The 20,813-nt window shown below is 36.5% G+C and overlaps 1 protein-coding gene across 1 annotated transcript; it reads left to right on the top strand.

The window, feature by feature from the left end:
- Positions 1 to 13,765: 13,765 nt before the first annotated feature.
- LOC134746588 (clavesin-2-like) lies at positions 13,766 to 16,248 on the top strand. The gene has a single exon (XM_063681009.1). The coding sequence runs from the start codon at positions 13,835 to 13,837 to the stop codon at positions 14,834 to 14,836; it is 1,002 nt and encodes a 333-aa protein (XP_063537079.1). The 5' UTR covers positions 13,766 to 13,834; the 3' UTR covers positions 14,837 to 16,248.
- Positions 16,249 to 20,813: the final 4,565 nt, after the last annotated feature.

Raw genomic sequence — 20,813 nt, 5'->3', positions numbered from 1 at the left:
ATATTAGGCAGTTAAATGTGCTTCCGATGTACTTACTGATAAACACATCGCCTTGGAGCATTCACTGGAATAACTAATGTAATTTAGTTTTTTGACGTTCCGCAATCTATTGGGCAAAAAAGGAATAGCTTCGTGTCTGTTGAAGTTGAGTTTTTTATGGAAAGTAGATGGATGGCAAAACGTGCCCCAGCTGTATTCGAACGTTGACCCGAAAAATGAGATGCGAATCAGGCAGGCAAGAAAAAGCCGTGCGACATTAAAAGTACTGGATCGATGTACGGAACACTGAGTCAATTAGTGCGGTTTCCGCTTTTTGTGTACCTATTTTTTGCTAATGAATGTTGTATGAAGTTTGCCTGGAAGTGTGCTTTACGGCCCAGCTGATAGTTGGTCAGACAATCTTTCCTCATTTTAATGGGATAGAAATTATTTTGCAACAACATGTAGGTATACCTGTAACTTTTTTAACTTAGCTATGTTTTACGTGCACAATTACATCAAACATACAATAAAAGTAGGGTCGGCCGTTCATCAGTTAGCTACTGGTACACAAATAGTCTAGCGGTGTAGGCAGAAGCCTATGTTATGTAGGCAGTAATTTATTTTAATTGAATAATTCGGATCAGATATGGCCGTTCGAAAAAAGGGTGGTTATGGCTGAAGGCATGAAACGACCCGATCAATAACAACTTCAAGCGCAAAATGTTCTAAATGGTTTCTAAGTACGATTTTAGATTGAATTATTCGAACCGTCTTTTTCTATAGCTAAACAACCTCATCGATCAAAGAAAGGCAAAAAATCCGGACTAAGTTACAAAGCAACAAATGGGTTGGCATTTAAGTAGCAACCGGTGGCAAGTTAATTGTATATCATTATATAGGTACCTCCTGTGGGGCGTACTGGTAAGTATGTCGTATAAGTATAGCGTATCTTGAGACAACTACTTGCTGTAGGTACTTAGTTGAAACTTGAAAAATATTATGACACAAATTCTCCAATCCCATTATTAATATCTCAAGAGTATTTACCTAGGGATGTCATAGGTAAAGGTTTCACATTAAATTATCTTTGTAAAAGAAGAAACAATAAATTTATAAACAAAACATACCTATGATCTGACTGATAAATCTCAGAAACCAAAACAAATTATAAAAAACAATTTACCTATCTTATTTTACTTAGGGGTTATGTCTTAATAAAATTTGCTTGGAGAAATTACGATCTTCTTACCCCTTGGTGCCACTTATTTATTACGTAGGACGATTTTTGCCAGTTTTGACCCCCTCCCAACCCTATGTAAGAAAAAATAAGAACAGACTGACCCCCTCCCCCTCATATTGGCTAATATTACGTAAGACAGGAAAAAATGAATACGTTTGGTTGGTTTTTTGATTATTTTTCAAAAAAATAATTTTTGGAACGTTTATTTGTACTATCAAAGTTACTGGATCCCGTTTAAGCTAACTCTGCACTGTGTTTGATAGCATAGAGTGTGGGGCAGTGTTATTTTAGACGTCATAATTTCACAGAAATTAAAAAAATCCTTGTAAGAAAAAATAAGATATCTTCGACCCAGTCCCTCCCCCCCCCCAAATCGTCTTACGTAATAAATGAATGGCACCCTGCCTTTCCTTTCCTCTTTTAATCCTAAAGTACCCATCTCTAGCTCCGCCTTTTAGTTTTTCTAGTATCTGCACAGACTGAGATGAACATAAGAGGAGACTGTGGAGCTCTAATAAGAGAGCGCTCCAGTCAGCAGTGTACGCACGAGCACATTGATTATACCGGCTAATAGACCAATCCAATACTACAACGTTTCATCAATCGCACAAGCGCATCGCAATAAATTAACCAGTATGACTAACTTCCAGATCCGTAACAACTATAAGTGAAGTGTATTTTTTGCTGGGGAAATTGTCTAAACGGGTACCTACTACCTACCCATTTACTTTGGTGCGTTTGGTGGGTAAAAATTTTAACACATTCTAATCATTTTCAATCAACTTCGAAAGAGGAGGTTCTCAATGCGTCGGGATCTTAGTTTTTTAGGTACCTATATTTACCGATTTCTCGAAAAAGACTGGGATATTTTAGTTAATTCTTTCTTTGTTTCCAAGGGTATTTTCGTAGTGTATGTTAACAATTGCTCCCATTTTCATGACGTCAGGATTTGATGATTGGATCCTGGAGAAATCGATGAAATGGGGAAAGAAAGAAAATAATTTCGGAGGGAGATTTGTGTATTTTTATAGTCACCCGTGTATTTTCTCACGAAAGAACATCAAATGATGATATTCTGTTTTGTGAAGTAGGTTATTTTTTGTTAAAATGCGCTTCCTTCCGGAATTTCCGGCTTTCTTCTAAATTAATCTTACGAGTATATAGGTATATAAATAGGTATATAATAGAGTTAGACCAAGACATGTCTGCGACGATTTTGATAGGACACGCAGTGTAAGTGTTATTTATAAATATACGTCATAATTTCTTAGAAATTTCTTCAACGTCTGTCTGCAACGGTTTTAATAAAATAACCGTTGCAGACTTCTCTTGGTCTAACTCCACCAACTTTTGCTATGTCTGTGTGCATTGCGTGCATTTTAAAAATGGTTTATCTCTAACGTCTTGGCGACGACGTTCGTAACGACCATTTGAAACCTCATTCAATTATCTACCCTAATCTCTGGCTACAAATTTTGCATTCAAACTGGATTTTCCGTTAATGGCTGTTGTTGCGCGTCATGTTGCAGAATTAAACAATAAATATACCGTGTATCTCATTTTCATAGTACTCACCTTTGTCGGAGACTTCGGAGAGCATCGCTTTTACCTTTTACCGCTCGACTGAGCGCTCTCTCCCGATTTCACGGTACGTATGGATATTTGCATGCGGCACCACGCCAATTATAATTAAATGTGTACATTTAATACGGTGTACCGTATATCAGATAAGGATAATGATGCATGTCAAGGATAAAGTGATTAACTGGTTATTATACGTTATGCACGGGAATTATGAAATTATACCTAATAATTCGCGGTCAATGTACTTAATTATTAAAATAAAAACGGAAATGAACGTTGTGTACGTATACTAGTTTGAGCTTTAAGTATATTAGTTATGGGCGTAAGGTAGGTAGTCCTCCACTTGTACCATTTTGTATCCTGAAACAAAATAAATTCAACAACTACTAAATAAATTCAGCTAACTGAAAAATGTTTCAAAGTATGTCCTTCGTAAATATTTCATTCGTTTGCAAAAATGAGAACGGGATACAATGAAACTTTCTAAGCATCGTTGCGCGCTTGAGAAAGAGAAGAAGGAGGAAAGAAGGGGACTTTGTATTGTGACTTTCAATCGCTAGCTTGCTTGCCCTGCTGGGTATTTGGCATAATGCACGCGTTGAACAACGTAGAGACGTCTTAAAATATCGATTCGGAAAAAATGCCAAAAATACACGACCTTATTGCCCATATAAATATAGGTAGAGTATACGTATGTACATAGTTTTGACACTTTGTCTGTGCCGATATTTTTAGGCGTGACTGTACCTACTCTGCATTCTCGGCCAACCTTCTAAAGTAGAATTTGTAGAATCTAAACTTAAAAGTATTAAGATCGTAGAGCGTCATCATTCAGATCAGTGAACATGTGAGACGAGTTTGAAATTACTCCAATTACATAGATTGCGGTTACTTCGCAATATTGCACGAGTACGTTTCAAGACATATGTTTTACTTCTTTAGTACCTATGGGTACCTAGATCATTATGTTGTTCGGTTTGTAAGTCAATCGCTTATGGAAGATGTCACACGACGGGTTTATAGGGACACCATTCCACATTTTTAGGGTTCCGTACCTCAAAAGGAAAAAAACGGAACCCTTATAGGATCACTCGTGCGTCTGTCTGTCTGTCCGTTTGTCTGTCTGTCTGTCCGTCTGTCACAGCCTATTTTTTCCGAATCTACTGGTCCAATTAAGTTGAAATTTGGTATACATATGTAAGTTTGTGTCCCAAAGACGGACATGTAACGTAAACGAATTAATTTTAAATATGGGGGCCTCTTTTGGGGGGTAAATGAGAAAATTAAAAAAATAAAGATTTTCAAACTATACTGTGTTACATATCAAATGAAAGAGCTCATTGTGAGAATCTCAAATATATATCTTTTTATAATTTTAGGATAAATAGTTTAAAAGTTATTCAAGAAAATAGGCAAAAAATGGCCATTCCCCCTTTATCTCCGAAACTACTGGGTCTAAAATTTTGAACAAAATACATAAAATGGTTTTTTACCTATAGATGACAGGAAAACCTATTAGAAATGTGCAGTCAAGCATGAATCGGACTTATTGTAGTTTTTGATCCGACCCCTACGGGTTTTTTTAAAGACATTTCACTCACGTTTCACATAAAACACCCTTGGAACGCGAGTCCGACTCGCACTTGGTCGGTTTTTTTAAGAGTTGCACGAATCCGCCGCAAAAAAGGGCTCGCATACAATAGAAGTTACGATCTTATTCTAAAACGATATCCTTAAATTACATGAAACTTGGCATGAGAATTTACGTAACTTTTGTATGTAAAACTTCTACTCGCTCTAATTTTTTACTGACTTCAATTTTTTGTATTATACAATTAGTTTTGTATTACAATAGTAACGAAAACTAGTACCAGCAGACACATTGACCCATGTTACTTGAATGTTCATATTTTTTTGTAATCATTTATTTGCTTTTAATTTTACGATGCGTGTTGATGTGTAAATGCACGTTTTATTTTGACGAAACCTAAGGTGGATGAGCTTTCTATAAGATGACGAAACCTGCGCTGTGGATCTGAAGGTACGCTATTTTATTTATTCAATAAAGTGTATATTTATTTTTACTGTTTGAAAATGAGTGGAACTTCGATTATGTATATTGCAGCGGCTAGGTTCGTGTGTCTGTCAACAATTCGTCATATCGCAAATCTAATGAGATGATTGCACACCTACGTAATGCAATACCAGACAGCTTGGTTGTGCTCATGTGCATTTGTCAATGATCGTCATGTGACGCGCCATCACTAAAACAAGTTAAATAGTGCCTTAAGAGATGACCCATCCAATCAGCAATCTAGGATACTACTATTTAGAAAGTAAATTGCAGCTTATACTCTCGCTCCACGCCCAACCCTTATCTCTATTAAACTGGCTAGATAATTATTAAATTTATTGTTAATAGGTCGCTAATAAGACTTATGCAGATGACGATATATAAATGTACTTACCCATTAATGTATTAATACATATAGGAAAATTCGATAAGAGGTTAGAGAGTTCTTGTGATCTAAGAACAAATTAAATTGCTTTCTATAAAAATATTTTAACACTTTAAACTTTCGCGTTTTGTACACATAATTAATGTCATTACCGGGTCTAACGCGATGAAATTTCATTATTTTGCCTTTTTTTCGACGTTTTAGCTAGGATGCACTAGCTTTGGTCACGGAAGACTGACGTCCTATCAAAATGTCAATTGACCACACCTAGTGCAACCTAGCTGAAACGTCGGAAAAAAGGTAAAATAATGAAATTTAATCGCGTTAGACCCGGTAATGACAATAATTTTGTAAAATATTTTAATTTGTGTTGTTTCAAGTAGACTACTATTTACACTAAACCGATATGTCATATACGAAGGAAATAGTGCCCGAGGCCTCCAGTGTCCAGAGCTGGAAACGAACCAGCATTTGTTTGCCGGTCAGATTATTTCGGCCGGTTTATTTCGGTTTATAATTCTTGTGCTGCAATAGTCCTGCTTGATAAATAAGCGGATTTGGCGCTGGTTTATTTATTCAAATAAGATCTTAGGATTAACATTAATCATTATACTCCCACACATATTAACTTACCTACCTAATATATCTGTCTGCTCTTTGTTAGGATCCAGTAATTTGTTCCGGTACACAGATATGCCTTGTTTATGCCGTTTTGGGCAATTTTTTTGAAATATAATTTAATTGAATTTATAAATGGCTAACATAGATTCACGTACATTCTCGTCTCGATTACACCTTATAATAAATGCGCCTAGGCAAAAAGTTAATTTGACTGTAATGGCATACTTTTTCCCATTCTTCACATGGTCGTAAATGGTGTTGTTGTTTGGAAAAAAATGTGTAATATTTTATAGCCACATGTATTATTGAACATAGACGTAAATTAGGTATAACATTATCTATTATTTCTGGTGGAGTGAGATCGTAAATAAAACACATGATATATGTATGTATAAAATAAATACTACTATAAAGTACTACTTTTCTTAGCTATCTCAAATTAACAGTAGCAAAGGTACCTAACCTACCTACTTTAAATTTTTACAACATTATTTATTTTATTTAGTTACTAGAAATTAACTTAAATCTACATTTAAACTTTGCATTTAGATGATTTGGAGTATAACCAAATAGTTATTTATGATTTGATACCAATTTTCTTAATCGTTATCCACAAATTCCACAAACGAGTTACTGACATCTCACAGACCAGTAGAAATATATCTGTCTTATTCTTGCTCAGTAAGTTAGAACAGTATGTGACTCAGGGAGGTTAATATATGCATGCGTGAGTCACAGGCTTGTTACTGCAGTTTACAGAGCGCAGGCGAGGCTCGTTTCGTATATCCAGCTTAACTGGGACCACGAAATACGTATAAGGAAAGTTGCCTTGTATGACGAAATAAATACATTATTCTAGTTAAATAAATGAAAAAAGAGCATATCATAATTGAAGTAAAAAACTGATAAAATATTAAAGAAGTCAGTTTTCAGAACTATAATAATTAATTTTCTCAAGTCAAGTGTCAAATTCAATATAAAAACAATTTTGCGTTATCCCCCTTTAAAATGCATTTGCGATACATTCAGTCTGATGAGAATCTATGGTCTGATATGTGGCCATCATTTAGTATGGGGCGACTTGAGTACTTTAGAAACGTTAGATTGAGACCATATTTGTCTCTAATTTCTGGTTATCGTATTAATTTGATGTTCTATTGATTTCACTCAGATTATGGAGCGTCATAAGATTAAAATAGATTGACACCACACAAAAAACTATATTATTAGATAATCATTTATACTGGTTTCATGTTATCGTTCGACAGGCCCGGCGTTGGGAGTGGGAGTAACGTCTTCATCTGACGCTGACGGTGTTATCTGAACTTATCTGACAATGACCTTGGCGACCTATTAACGTTTCTACTTGTCATTGTTTCACGTTTCACGTAATATTTACTACAGCATTTGTGAACGCCTTTTTAGTGCCTTTAGACACGGCTATTAACAAGTAACAACTCACGATCGGTTTACATGAAGTGGGAAAATAGTCGAGGACATTTCCTATTTGTAACATCAAGCAATATTTTTACTTATCAGTGAGTATTTCGTGTTGCAAGCTAAGTTTCGACTGTTTTTATGAATCATTGCTCAGTAAAATAAGAAAAAGTTGGCAAGCGTTTGTTAAGTGTAAAGTGTAAACCTACATCTTAAACTGACCATGAAATTTAAATGAAATATAGTCCGACTCGCGTTCCAAGGGTTCCGTACATTACACAATTTTTAACAATGTACCTATTTTTTATGTGAAACGTGAGATGTCTTTAAAAAATCCGTATGTCTTTAAAAAGTAAGTAAGTCCGACTCACGCTTGACTGCACTTTTCTAATAGATTTTGCTGTGATCTATAGGTAAAGAGTTATTTTGTACAATTTTTTCAATAATGTTGACCCAGTAGTTTCGAAGATTAAGGAGGGGGGGGGATGGTAATTTTTTGGATATAACTTACAAAAAATATATATTTGAGATTCTCATAATGAGCTCTTTCATTTGATATGTAACACAATATAGTTTAAAAAACTTTATTTTAAATTTTCTCATTTACCCCCAAAAAGTGGCCCCCATGTTTAGAATTCATTTGTTTACGTTACATGTCCGTCTTTGGGTCACAAACTTACGTATGTGTACCAAATTGCAACTTAATTGGTCCAGTAGTTTCGGAGAAAATAGTCTGTGACAGACGGACAGACAGACGCACGATCGATCCTATAAACCTATAAGGGTTCCGTTTTTTCCTTTTGAGGTACGGAACCCTAGTAATACATATATATTTTTGAACTATTTAAATGAAACCTACAGATAAATCAGAGTAGTAATAAGTAAAATAAATTAATAATTTAGAGTATTAGTGACTCTATGATTCATAATTACACAAAATCAAATTTCAGGGTTTACATGATTTTAACCATATCTTTAAAGTAGATACTTAACTTTGAGAATGTAGACACCTGCCGACCTGCCTGTGTTTAGTTGCACAGATGAACGTACGTCTCAACACTCTCAACGAGGCGATACGTTTCATTGCCATGAAATGATGGGCACATTGTAGTCATCTGAACACCTGATAGTGTCAGTTTATCGGAGATATCTATGCGATCGATTGTTTATCTTTTATCTTGCTATTTCGGTGAGATAAGAGATAATAACTGTAAGGTAAAATATGTTGTAAATTTAACAATCTACATATATGTATGTATAATATGTATATAAGTAGTACTTGATATTTAGGTACCTACTCTAATATTTTGTTAAGCTACCGTGAATAAACCAATACTAGAAATAAAAAAGCAGTAAATAGTTCGGTTAACGTTAGGTAGTATACCTAAGTATACTTATTATGGTAAAATTATTAACATTAAAATGAGTCTCTCCACTGTTGGTACCCAACGCGTACTTAGATTCTTCGGCCATCTGAGCAGAACAGGACCAGATAGTCTGGAGAAGGTCATAATCACTGGCCGCATCATAAGGAAGCGTAGGAATAATGGACCTTTGGTTGGGCGGACAGAATAAAAAGCCTGGCGGGAGAGCATTGGTGAAGAGATTACGAAAAAGAAGGAGAGCTTTAGGTATAAAACTACACTTAATGCATAACTTAAATAAATCCAAGCCAGTAACATTAACAGGTACCTGTTTATGTATAAAGATTAAAGAATAAGAAAACATCTACTTACTGAAATGATTAAACATTGATCTTCTGACTCGATTAACGGAAGTGAAATCTTATCAAGGTTTTACTAATTATTTAGTCGTTTTAAATTACAACTCTACACGAGATGATATAATAACAATCTGTTTACTGCTAACTTATGATTTATCAAAATGTATTAATTAGATTAATTTAGTTTATTTCAATTTTATTTTGCCATGTAGGTATTATACCTACGTGTATCTTAGATACACTTATGTCCGTCAATTTGAACATTCTTTCCTTAAAACTATAACATTTTTAATTACTTGACTAATACAATTATCCCATACATATTTTTTATCTAAATAATCTGACACTTTATAGAACGATTTTTCTGCCTTTATTGTACCTATAACTAACAATGGGTTCCTATTTTCTTCTTCTGTTCACTGAAATGTGCACCTGTGAATGTATTACGTGTCGGTATTCATATGTTTAAGTGCTTGATGGGTATTTAGCTTACTGGGTTAAATATTGACATGCAGTAGAAACGATGGATAACTATGTTGTGTATATTTCGTAGCTATGTACTCTGTATTGTGGAATTTGTATGTTTATTGTACAAAATTGCATATGACGTGTATCAGTACCAATAAAGATTATCTTATCTTATCTTATCCTATCTAGAGTACGTACCTAGGTAAAGCAAGCACGAATTGGATAAATGTAGAAATCTCAGAGTACACAGGGGTTCGACCTGAATAATCTTAATAATCTAGTGTCTTATTTACACGTAGATACCTTTACATTTTCCTAATAATGGGTCTATATTTTAAATATTTTTAAATTAAATCTATTTAAAAATAGTGTACTTAAATAATGTACTTAAATAAAACCTGTCTGCTGCACTGTCTACAGTGTCTATTTACTAAACAAGTTCACGCGACCTTCACGAATATTTGTAAGAGCCTTGCCAGAGCTGGTTTTTATGAATATATACCCTAAACGGTTGACCATTGCTTGTCAGGCGACCAAGGCATGCAATTCAACTCAATAAAAAAAAAATATATTAAAGGAAAAAATGGAAAAAGTTACGCTTCCGGCAGGACCTGAACTGAACCCGCAACCTCCGCAAATGTTTATAAATTGACATGATTGGTTCAGTTACTATTTTGAATAGGTAGCTATACAACGATGTATCTATTTATAATCGATATTTATTACGATATAGTCGTACCAAGCGGTCCTGAGACAAAAGTGCATACTCACTGCACTAACTTGCCCCACCAGTCGGACGAAAATATTATAAGGAGAAATTCAGCACAATTTGAAAACTATACGTCTTAACAATATACTTCCAAAGACAATATTGTAGACTGTAGAGAATTCTATAAAGAATATACTTCTCCTAGACATTTTTATTGTTGCTTTCACAGTTTTCATGAACATTCATAACAACTAAAAATTGATACATAAAAGTGCGGGGAAGGAAGAAAAACAATAACCTCGGCATGTTTCTACTTCTGTTCATTCTTATACACCTAAAACCTATATGCATGCCAAGTTTCGTACTTTCTGCCGGATGGGACCATAGTTGAGGCTAAGAAGCCGCACTAAACGGGTTTTTAGCACAAGATTCAATAAAAATATGGCACTAATTTTACGTGTCATTCTATTCAAATCTACAAAAACCTGAAGATTTAAATACCGAACAAGGATATAAAGATGTATCGCAAAATAAAGATTTTTATTTTACGGCACGTTAAATTTTATCGGCATTTACCGGAACTAATCCATAAAGTGTAGACGCGCTTCTCACGATGCGATGTACGAAACTTGGTTCCCACGAGCGACATCCATTACATCTAGTGCTCCCATTCCGTCAAGTCTTTTGGAAGTCACTAAACTTATAAATTGATTTTGTTCTAACAAAACTTATAGGTTCGTAAGTTTATAAATAGGGTTGTTTCCACATTTCCAAATACAAGATTTTTTTTACTTCCAAATAGGAAAAAAATAATGGTACCATTCTATTCCTTACATTTTATTAAAAAATATATTGTATAGCACCAAAATACATAAACGCAAATGTTTCACCGCCATAATCGTAATTTCCTTGTTTTCCACGGCTTCTAAGCAATAGCGACGTTAGTAAAGTGCGGGTGCCAGATTTTGACCATCGTTTGTGACTTTTGTATTGCTTTAAGACAATAGGTCCCATACAGACATTTGATCCTCAAAACAAACCTGATCGACTGATACCTTAATAAAAAATTGTAGAATACCCTATTGTAGTGTCCAGCTACAAAAATCTAGTGCCGAAGTATTTTCTCTTTATATGTGCAATTACCTCTTTATCTGCAAAGTTAGTATACGTCTCATTATATGATTATATCATCGAAATAACATTCTAATTGAAAAGGTAAAATCAGGTGAACTTTTTTCATTCCACTAGCCCAAGGCCCAAGCCGAAAAGGTTACCTTGATATGTAAGTATAAGCTCTACTCTGTAAGTCTTTTTTTGACGCAAGTAAAGCGTATAGGTAGGTAGTCCCTGCAGGTTGCAACTTGTTATTTCTAAAATCACCCTTATCAGCCAAAACGGTGTCCTTGTGTCTTGGAATTAGTGAATAATACAATACATCGACTGTTGCGTTGACCATCACACTCTTAAACATACATAAATAGGTATGTATGACACAGGGCTATCCGCTTGGGGCGCTTGGTCAAAATCTCTTTGTCTGATCTTTGCATCCCACGCTTCGATCGGACCAAATCAGAGGTTTCAAGAACACGATTGTAAAGGTCTTATTTTATGCGTTAGTCGGGCGGGACTCGATGAAGGCAGACTTCATTTTGGTTTAGAATCGTAAAACCTTTGGAGACGATAAGCTTAGTAATCAAGACCAGGCTGGGTATGAGTACAGGACGGCTATCGCGTACCTCATCTCGGGAGACAGTCTATTTTTACCGCACTAAGCGCATAGCCTAGCGGGGCAATGACCATGCAATGCAACAACACGGTTTTTAATGTCGTTGAACTTATCAAAAATTATAGCCGTCCATCCAGCATCACGAATATCACGATTATATTTTAATTGTTACCTTTGTTAAGAATAATAGAAATATTAGTTTTTTTTAAGTAGGTATTTTATTGGGAATTTTATTGATAACTTTATTTTCATGATCCATGTCTTATTAAGATAATTAAACTTCAGACCAATAATTGGCGGACAGATACCTAATGCATAGTCATTATAAGTTCGCCATTTACATGTAGGTACTTTTATTGTGCAATAACAATTTTTTTATCATATATATTTTATCTCTGACACTTAGAGGTGTTTACGTTTACGTAAAGAATTTTATAGTTGGTCAAACCAAATTGTTAGTAAATAAGAACAAAAAAAAAAAACTATACTCATCCTTTTCTTTTGGGTGCTAGTACTAGTGTAAGACTAAGATAATAGTATGATTCTCTCTGTCTATGCTTGAAATGAGAGAGTCCTTTGACAAACTATAGTATTTGTATGTTGTTTTGATTTGTTTAAAATTTTTTTTGTGTTTTAGACATTTAGAGACTGTATAGTATACCTACATCTCTAATAAATTATCTAATATTTCATTGATTCCATATTTGTAATTGTATTTTGTAATTTTGGTTATTTTTATTGCTAGGAAAAACTTGTCATGTAAAAGTGCCCCGCCGTGTGGCCTATTTGCTGAATAAATGTTTGATGTATTACACATCAAAAGAAAAGTAACGGTTACGTTACGTAACGTAGTTGTTTAAAAAACACTTTAAAGCAGGGCGTTGATGTCTTTTCCACAAGTAATAAAGTATTACCTACCTATAGATAACTCAATCACAATGACAAGTATGAACACATTCAATGAGTTCAGTAACTATCTATTGTTATGTTGCCAAAGCAGAAATGATGATGTGTTATGTTATGTATGAGGTATCAGTATATCATGGTGAGTAACCGATAATGCTTGGTAGAGTTCTAAAAAACCAAGCGCTGGACAAGTAGGTGACCAATCGGTGAGTAATTCGCCCATAGATAGCAGAAGCCCCAAAATATAAAATGTTACCGAGCAGTTATTAGTGAGGCGTTCGATATCGCGAACAAAGCACGGGCGTTAAACGATTTTGGGCCATCGTTTGTGCGTAACGTATAAGGTTTCATACATATAAAGGTTACAAAGTTGTTATCTATCTCGCTTGCTTGTAGACGTGCATCTCTTTCACACACCGGGCTACGTCATCGCAGAAACCAGCCAGCCAATTGACCGGTATACCGCCAACCTTCAGTTTTTCTTTTATTTATAACTCGCTCTGCATGGGCAAGTTATGCTCTGTTTAAGCCGCGCCAACACTGCAAACATATTTGGATTTAGTAATTAAGTAATGCAAAATACGGACTTTTTATTAACAGATTAAATTATTGGTAATATTTATTTATAAAATTAAGCCATTAAAGATAAGTTATTTTCTATTAGGTGTTAATTTTAGTATATCTTGCCTTTAAAATGAACCCAAACCAATAATAGTCCAATTAGATCGACAAGTTAGATTTATTTGTCATAACATTTCAAACCGGTTATCGTTTAGAACCAGTATCAAATCATTACACATGACACTTACTTACGATATCCTAAAGCGAGTCAGCTAGTTTAGTAGCGGTCGAGTGTGAAGGCAGCACTATACGGTTTAATGAACGGAGTGCGGCGGCGCGGCGCGCGGCGCGGGCGCAGAGCAGTCGGCCCCGAGCCCCTGGCGGCGCGCGACCACGCCACGCGAGCGCATGACTCACCATGAACGAGTACGTCGAGTACGACTGGAGGCTCCACCAGGTGCAAAACGAGCTGCTGTGTGACGTGTCCCGCAAGCGGCTCACCGATGGTGACAAACAGCGGGCCCTCGACGGCCTGAAAGAAGCCGTAGATTCAAGTCTCAACTTAGCCCTACGTGACAAGAGCCGCTGCCAGGACGACGCCTTCCTGCGCCGGTTTCTGTACGCGCGGAAACACGATGTGCAACAAAGTTTCGAGTTGCTTGTGCGGTATCACCAATACAGACGCGAGCACCCCGAGCTGTGGGCGCCGGCGGACGGCGGCGTGTTGCGTGCCCTCGCCGACGGGCTGCCCGGCGTGCTGGCCCAGCGCGACCGGCGCGGCCGCGCCGTGCTTCTCATGTTCGCCTCCAACTGGACCCCGCAAGCCTGCCCTCTCATGGCCGTCTACCGAGCGCTCCTCCTCACCCTCGAACGTACCCTTCAAGACGTGCAAAATCAAACCAACGGATACGTAATAATTGTGGATTGGACCGAATTTACGTTTAAGCAATCGTGTAGTTTACAAGCCAAAGTGATGAAACTTATGATCGACTGTCTTCAAGATTGTATGCCAGTGAGGTTCAAGAGCATACATTTCATCGGTCAACCTTGGTACGTTGAGACGGCGCTCGCTGTCATAAAACCCTATCTGAGGGCGAAAACGCGCGAGCGCATCGTGTTACACGGCAATAATTTATCGACGTTGCACGACGCACTGCCGCTCGACATACTGCCCGCTGAGCTGGGCGGAGAAGGACCCTCGTACAACTCCGAGCGATGGCTGAACGAGTTTTATCGTGCCGAAAGTAAAGACAACCCCGACGCGCCACCTGTTCCCCTGTCGATAAAGACTGCAGCACCTCCTGAGGACGACCCACCCTCTGCGAAACTCGACAAAGCGTATAAGCAAAAGGACAATCCAAAATCACTTAATGGCAATGAAAAAAGTGCTAAGTCAGAATTGTTGCGTGATAAGGACTGACCGTTTGGCGTGCAACGGTCGCGTCGTTAACAATGGACAGCTGTCTGCGCACGCCGTGAGCGCCGATGCGCTCGCGAGCATGCAATTGTGATATCGATTGTATTAATGCTAATTTATTGTCTAGAGATTACTAAGAACAGTCCAGAGTAAAACGCCTCATTAGAAAGTTCGAATATAATTAAGGTGCATTTACGTTAATGATGTATGTACATGTGCTGGAAGGCCGGAGCGATGATTCATTCACACCTTGTTTTTGATCGTGATATTTAATTGGAATCGATAGTTTCGGTTCGTGTTAATTGAATTGGCAAGCCGGTGCGGCGGATGCAAGGCGGCGGCGGCGGGCGCGGGCAGTGTTACTTACCCCGCGCTGCGCTTGCGTGGTGCGCGTCAGGCACAGCGCAGGCGGCATATAACGGTGCCGAGCTCTCGTTTTGACGCATCCGCTGCCATTTGGCTTTGGCGCTGAATTCCTCGCTTCGAATATTTTTTGCAGGTTTCACTGTAGTTTAACATTTTATTTATTCGACTAATCAGTACTTCGTAATGTCAGATATCTCATTATGTTAATATTTAATTTTCTGTCTAGTTAAGAACACGCATTTTAGAAATATGTACGATTCTAGATATTTATCCACGCTTTGGTCATGTGAGGCTTATTGCGCATTTACTATTATGTTTTAAGTTATAGTAGGTACATTTACCTATATATGTGTAAGTATAGCGTATGGTATGCGAGGCGAAGTCTGCGAGGTAAAAATGTGATGTGATAACATATTAAATATATTAATAACGGGTCACTCACACACGTGAGTGACCCGTTTTTAATATATTTAATATGTCTGTGTCTCACGGAAGTTTTGATGTGATAACACTGATAACTTTCGAGACAGTATTAATTTAATACACCTACTTAAGGATGACTCACGCTAAACCGGGCCGGAGCTTCCGGCGCTTCGTTTTCTATGGAAAGCACCACGTGACCACGGATCAGTCGTCATAGAAAATGACATGTCGGACGCCTCGGCCCGGGCCCGGCCCGGTCTAGCGTGAGTCATCCTTTATTCTCTTTAATTCCGGTAACGGATCCATCATACATGTAGAAATTATGGCTACCTCTCGAATATTTCAAAACAAGCTCTCTTACCTAGCCTCTTACTGAAACAATTGTATATAAAACAATGTGTAGCGTCGCTAGAAGTGTTTTCCAGAGCGCTACACTGCTTTTATTAAGCCGAAAAGACTTATGAGTGTTGAAAGGATGAATATCTATGCCTTTTGGCATTTGTAAGGTATTACGCGTCTTTAACAATAGCCTAAGCCGCTTGTGTCTGACATGACTGTAAATACCCACTCAGCTGAGACAGTTGCTTTAAATATGGTATCAAGTGAAATAAATGTATTACACAATATTCAAATCTTTTACGTTAAGGAAAACCTTTAGAGAAAATGATGTAATAGTTATTAGAGTTAGACCAAGATAAGTCTGCAACGATTTTGATAGCACACGCAGTGCAAGTGTTATTTATATGTCATAATTTCATAGAAATTTGACGTTTAAAGTAACACTTGCACTGCGTGTGCTATCAAAATCGTTGCAGATATGTCTTGTTCTAACTCTACATGCAATACCTACTGCATACAATCTACATCATCTGCAACATTTGTTAAAAAAACTAAACAATCATTCAGGCCAATTCGAACGTGTACTGACATCAAATCGATATTAAAATGATATTGGAATCAAATTAGTTAGTTGTCAGTCGCGCGTTTATTTCGGTTAGACTTGACTTGTGCGCACATTGGTGCGAGCGAGACGCCCGCGCGAATGACAGTTAACTGATATTATTATGATTCTATTTAATATCGGTCTGATGTCAGTGCAAGTGCAGTTTAATTATAGGTAACGTTTGTCAAAATGCAAGTTGGCAAAATGAATTAGGAAATTAAGGCGTGTGTAATAGTTATTTGTGCAACAAAAGAGGAAAGTTGGTTTTTCTTGCGAGTGATTATTTTGAGAGCGTGAAAGCGAAAGATTCTAAGTTAGAATCTTGAGCGTAGCGAGGGACTCAAAAACACGAGATGTAAAATAACTTTGCTCTCGTGTTGCACATATAAGTTTTCACCTCAGTAGTGAGAACATATCAAAGGTTAAAATGTATTTCAAATTACACAGAATAATACAAAAACAAAAAAATGTAATAGAAGTATAAAGTGGCAGTTCATGGAATTCACTAAATTAAAAAGCTACTTTGTTTCACTCCCTGGAGTGAGGAAAGTCGCAATTTCCTCACTCCAGGGAGTAACGAAAGAAGGCTTGTTCGAGCTGCTGAGGTGAAAAATGAATACTAAAACATACTCGGAAATTAATCAGGGTAACAGACAAATTAAACAATGCTTACACAGTACAAATAATTCAATTTATTAACAAAAATAAATAAATAACAAAATAAATGAACTGAACTGAACTGAAAGCTAGTGAAACTTGGCAATACCATTGAAAACCATACAAATATTAAAGTACGTATTTATTTAAACAAGTTTAGTAATACAGCTTTCAAGTGTTACTATATAACGTTTTAAGTATTGTTTGAAGTGTTTTATTAAATCGACTTAAAAGCATACATGGGTATATCTTTATAAGTATGTTAAGAAGGTAAGCTTCAATAAATATAAAGGAAAATTCATTGATAAATAATATATGTACAGTCAGCTGCAGAGGAAAGGAACCCCCCTGCATAGAAGTTTGTATGCAAAGGTGCTAAGCGAATAGTATTGCTGACTGTACCTGCATAATTTATATTACCTATGGACCCAATGTTAAGGATCGTACCATTTTTTTCTGTGTGTTTCTCTGTCTTATTATTTCACAAAAAAATATTTTTATATACACTCAGCGTCAAATACTTTGTAACAACCAAAGTAGTCAAATAGTTCGGTACACCACATATTTAGTATGGTGTCCTGAACTATTTGGCCGCTTTGACTGCTACAGAGTATTTGATGCTGAGTGTACCTAATCGAATTTAAACTGTTGTGAGACATTCTAACATTAACATGTCGCGCGAGTGACTAAAACAAGTGAGTCTAAACCTTAAAATGATTTAATGAGTGTACCTAAGCATAATAGTAATAATATTTTTTTGTGAAATAATAAGACTTCTTGACTAAACCACATACAGTAGGGCCTCGATAATCCGTACACAGGCTAATGCGAAACTCGAGTAATCCAAACTGCCGAAGACCCCTTTCTTTGAGGGACAAAGCCTTTGCTTGGCCAGTAAAATAGAACCCGGCAAACTAAACTTCATAAGTTTAAAAAATAAATAAATAAAAATAAAAATAAAAATCATTTATTTCGGACCACAGAAATCCATAACACAATATACAATATACAATTAATTAATTATTTATTTAATTAATTATTACTTAACTTAAATTATTACTTACTTACTTTAATTAATTATTACTTACTTAACATAAATATTATAGGACATTCTTACACAGACTGACTAAGTCCCAAGGAGGCTTGTGTTATGGGTACTCAGACAACGATATATATCATATATAAATACTTAAATACATAGAAAACACCCATGACTCAGGAACAAATATCTGTGCTTATCACACAAATAAATGCCCTTACCGGGATTCGAACCCAGGACCATCGGCTTCACAGGCAGGGTCACTACTGTCACTACCCACTAGGCCAGACCGCTCGTCAAAGTTTAAGTTCTTATAATGATTTCGCATTTCACATCACAATTATGTAATGTTAAGTTACTCTGTTAATAAGTTTCTTTGTTTTTGTAATTTTGGAGTTTCATTAAATATATTTTTCTCAGAATATACTTATGTTTCATATCTAAGATACTGTAATCCGAACGTTCCGTAAGTCCGAACAGGGGTTGGTTTTTTAAAACGGATTATCGAGACCCTACTGTAGTGGCAAAAAGGCACTTTAGCCATGATCAAAAAATATTATCGATGACAATACTTACCTATAGGTCTGTAATTCGGACGAATCTAGAAAGGTTTATACGACATTTTAATCTCTAAATTAGTCGAAATATATTCACAATTAAAATCCTTCGGATTTCATTCGATCCCGTTGTACCTACACTAAATAGAAAATATTACGCTCAGTAATACCGATTCTGATGTAACAATTTGTTACGTTTTGACCCGACCGGTTAAGCATATATAAGGCATTTGAAATTATGCAAAATTGAGCCCTATCTCTTTGAAATAAAGTTCAGGTGGGTAATTTATATTCCCTCTGCTTTATAAAGGCTTAAATCAGAATCAGCTTCCGTGTTAATATTTTAAAAGCAAGCACTTTTAGAAATACGGTCTCATATCACATGGCAACCTTCATAACAAAGAGAAAGGTGGCATGCATCCTCAATGCGTCACACATACAAATTAATACAAAATAATATTGTTATAGCTGCCCCATTCAGAACAACACCTTGTTGGAAATGTTTGAAATAAACAAGTAGGTATAATCTGTAGTAACATGTAGTAAATTAGGACTACATAGGAAATAAAGAAAGAATTTCAAAATCGCCTACTCACAACATATGGGCTAATAAAGCGGGAAAGCTGCGAACATCATATACTGAAATGTAATGATGTGAATAATTTTTAGAATCGCCTTAAAAAGCCCTTTCATTTGATACCACACACGATAAGTTTCTGAACAAATATTTTTTCCCATACAAAAAAAAGATGAAGTCATAACTCCTCTCCTTTTTTGGTTCTACGGGTCAAATTGATTCAAATGGCCTAAAGATCAATCGTACCAATTTTCATACTTTTAACACCATTTGCAGCAATTTACTGAATTTCGGGGTGTACCGCTAGGAGTGCTAGGACTGTTGACATTTCAGCCAAGAGGGGGACTAGTTTTTGTTAGATTTCTTCTCAGTTGGCGAGCAAGGTATATGAAGCAAGGAAACTGTAAAGCGGAAATTGATACAGTCCTCCTGTCGTCGAAGTTTTGGGAACCACAGGCGGTACATGGTATGGGATAATGTAGGTAGAACCACCAAACTTAATATCTAACCAATATTAGTAACCTCCCAAATCTAGAAACGTACGTATTGGTACAGTCGAAGGCAAAAATATCGATCCAGACAAATGGCCAAAATTATGAGAACACGACTTTATTGTCTAAGGTATTGTGTACCTATGTGTGTAAGGTTTATTGTGTAAGAGCGTACACATATTTTTGAAACTTTGGGAATGTATATATATTTATGCCCTTGACTGTACCTGGACTAAACGTGACGCAGTCGCATATTAAATTGAGCGTACGTAGTGTGTGGAAAACAATGGGAGCTCATCGAACCGGCGCCGTCACGTGGCTTCCGCCGTCGCCGTGCGCCCGCGCGGCCGGAAGGATACCGCACGTTAAATAAGTATTTTAAATATTGGAGTCCTGTTAATGGCATCAGGGACTAGTATACAAACTTTATAAAATAGGACTCAACAACCGACTGACAAGACTAATTGAAAACTTCCTTAGTAACAGAAAATTTAGCTATAAAATCGAAAATTCTAAATCTTTGTCACGAAAAATAAGAGCAGGAGTTCCGCAAGGCTCCTGTCTCTCTCCTACTCTCTTCTCAATATTTATTAACGACATTCCCAAACTCCCTCAAACTAATTATGCCCTATTTGCGGATGATTCCGCCATATTTGCAAACTCCCCGCGCCCCGAAAGTATTTTTCCCCTCACTAGCTCGGAAAGTTGTCGTTTATCCTTCAATACAAGCGGGGAAAAACGCGTTTTATCCACTAGTGGGGAAAGTAATTTGACCTTGGATGGAGCGTGTTTAAGTAGCTTGACAGATAACAAAACGTAAAACGCCCATGATAATGGTTCGTTCGATATTAATTATCATTAAATAAATCGTTTGAGAATCTAATAAAAAATACCAAATTTAGCTTTATTTAATGATTTTAAGTCATA

Source organism: Cydia strobilella, chromosome 13 (genome assembly GCF_947568885.1).
Source record: "Cydia strobilella chromosome 13, ilCydStro3.1, whole genome shotgun sequence".
NCBI classification, from domain to species: domain Eukaryota; kingdom Metazoa; phylum Arthropoda; class Insecta; order Lepidoptera; family Tortricidae; genus Cydia; species Cydia strobilella.
This window is presented reverse-complemented; position numbering and strand designations above follow the sequence as displayed.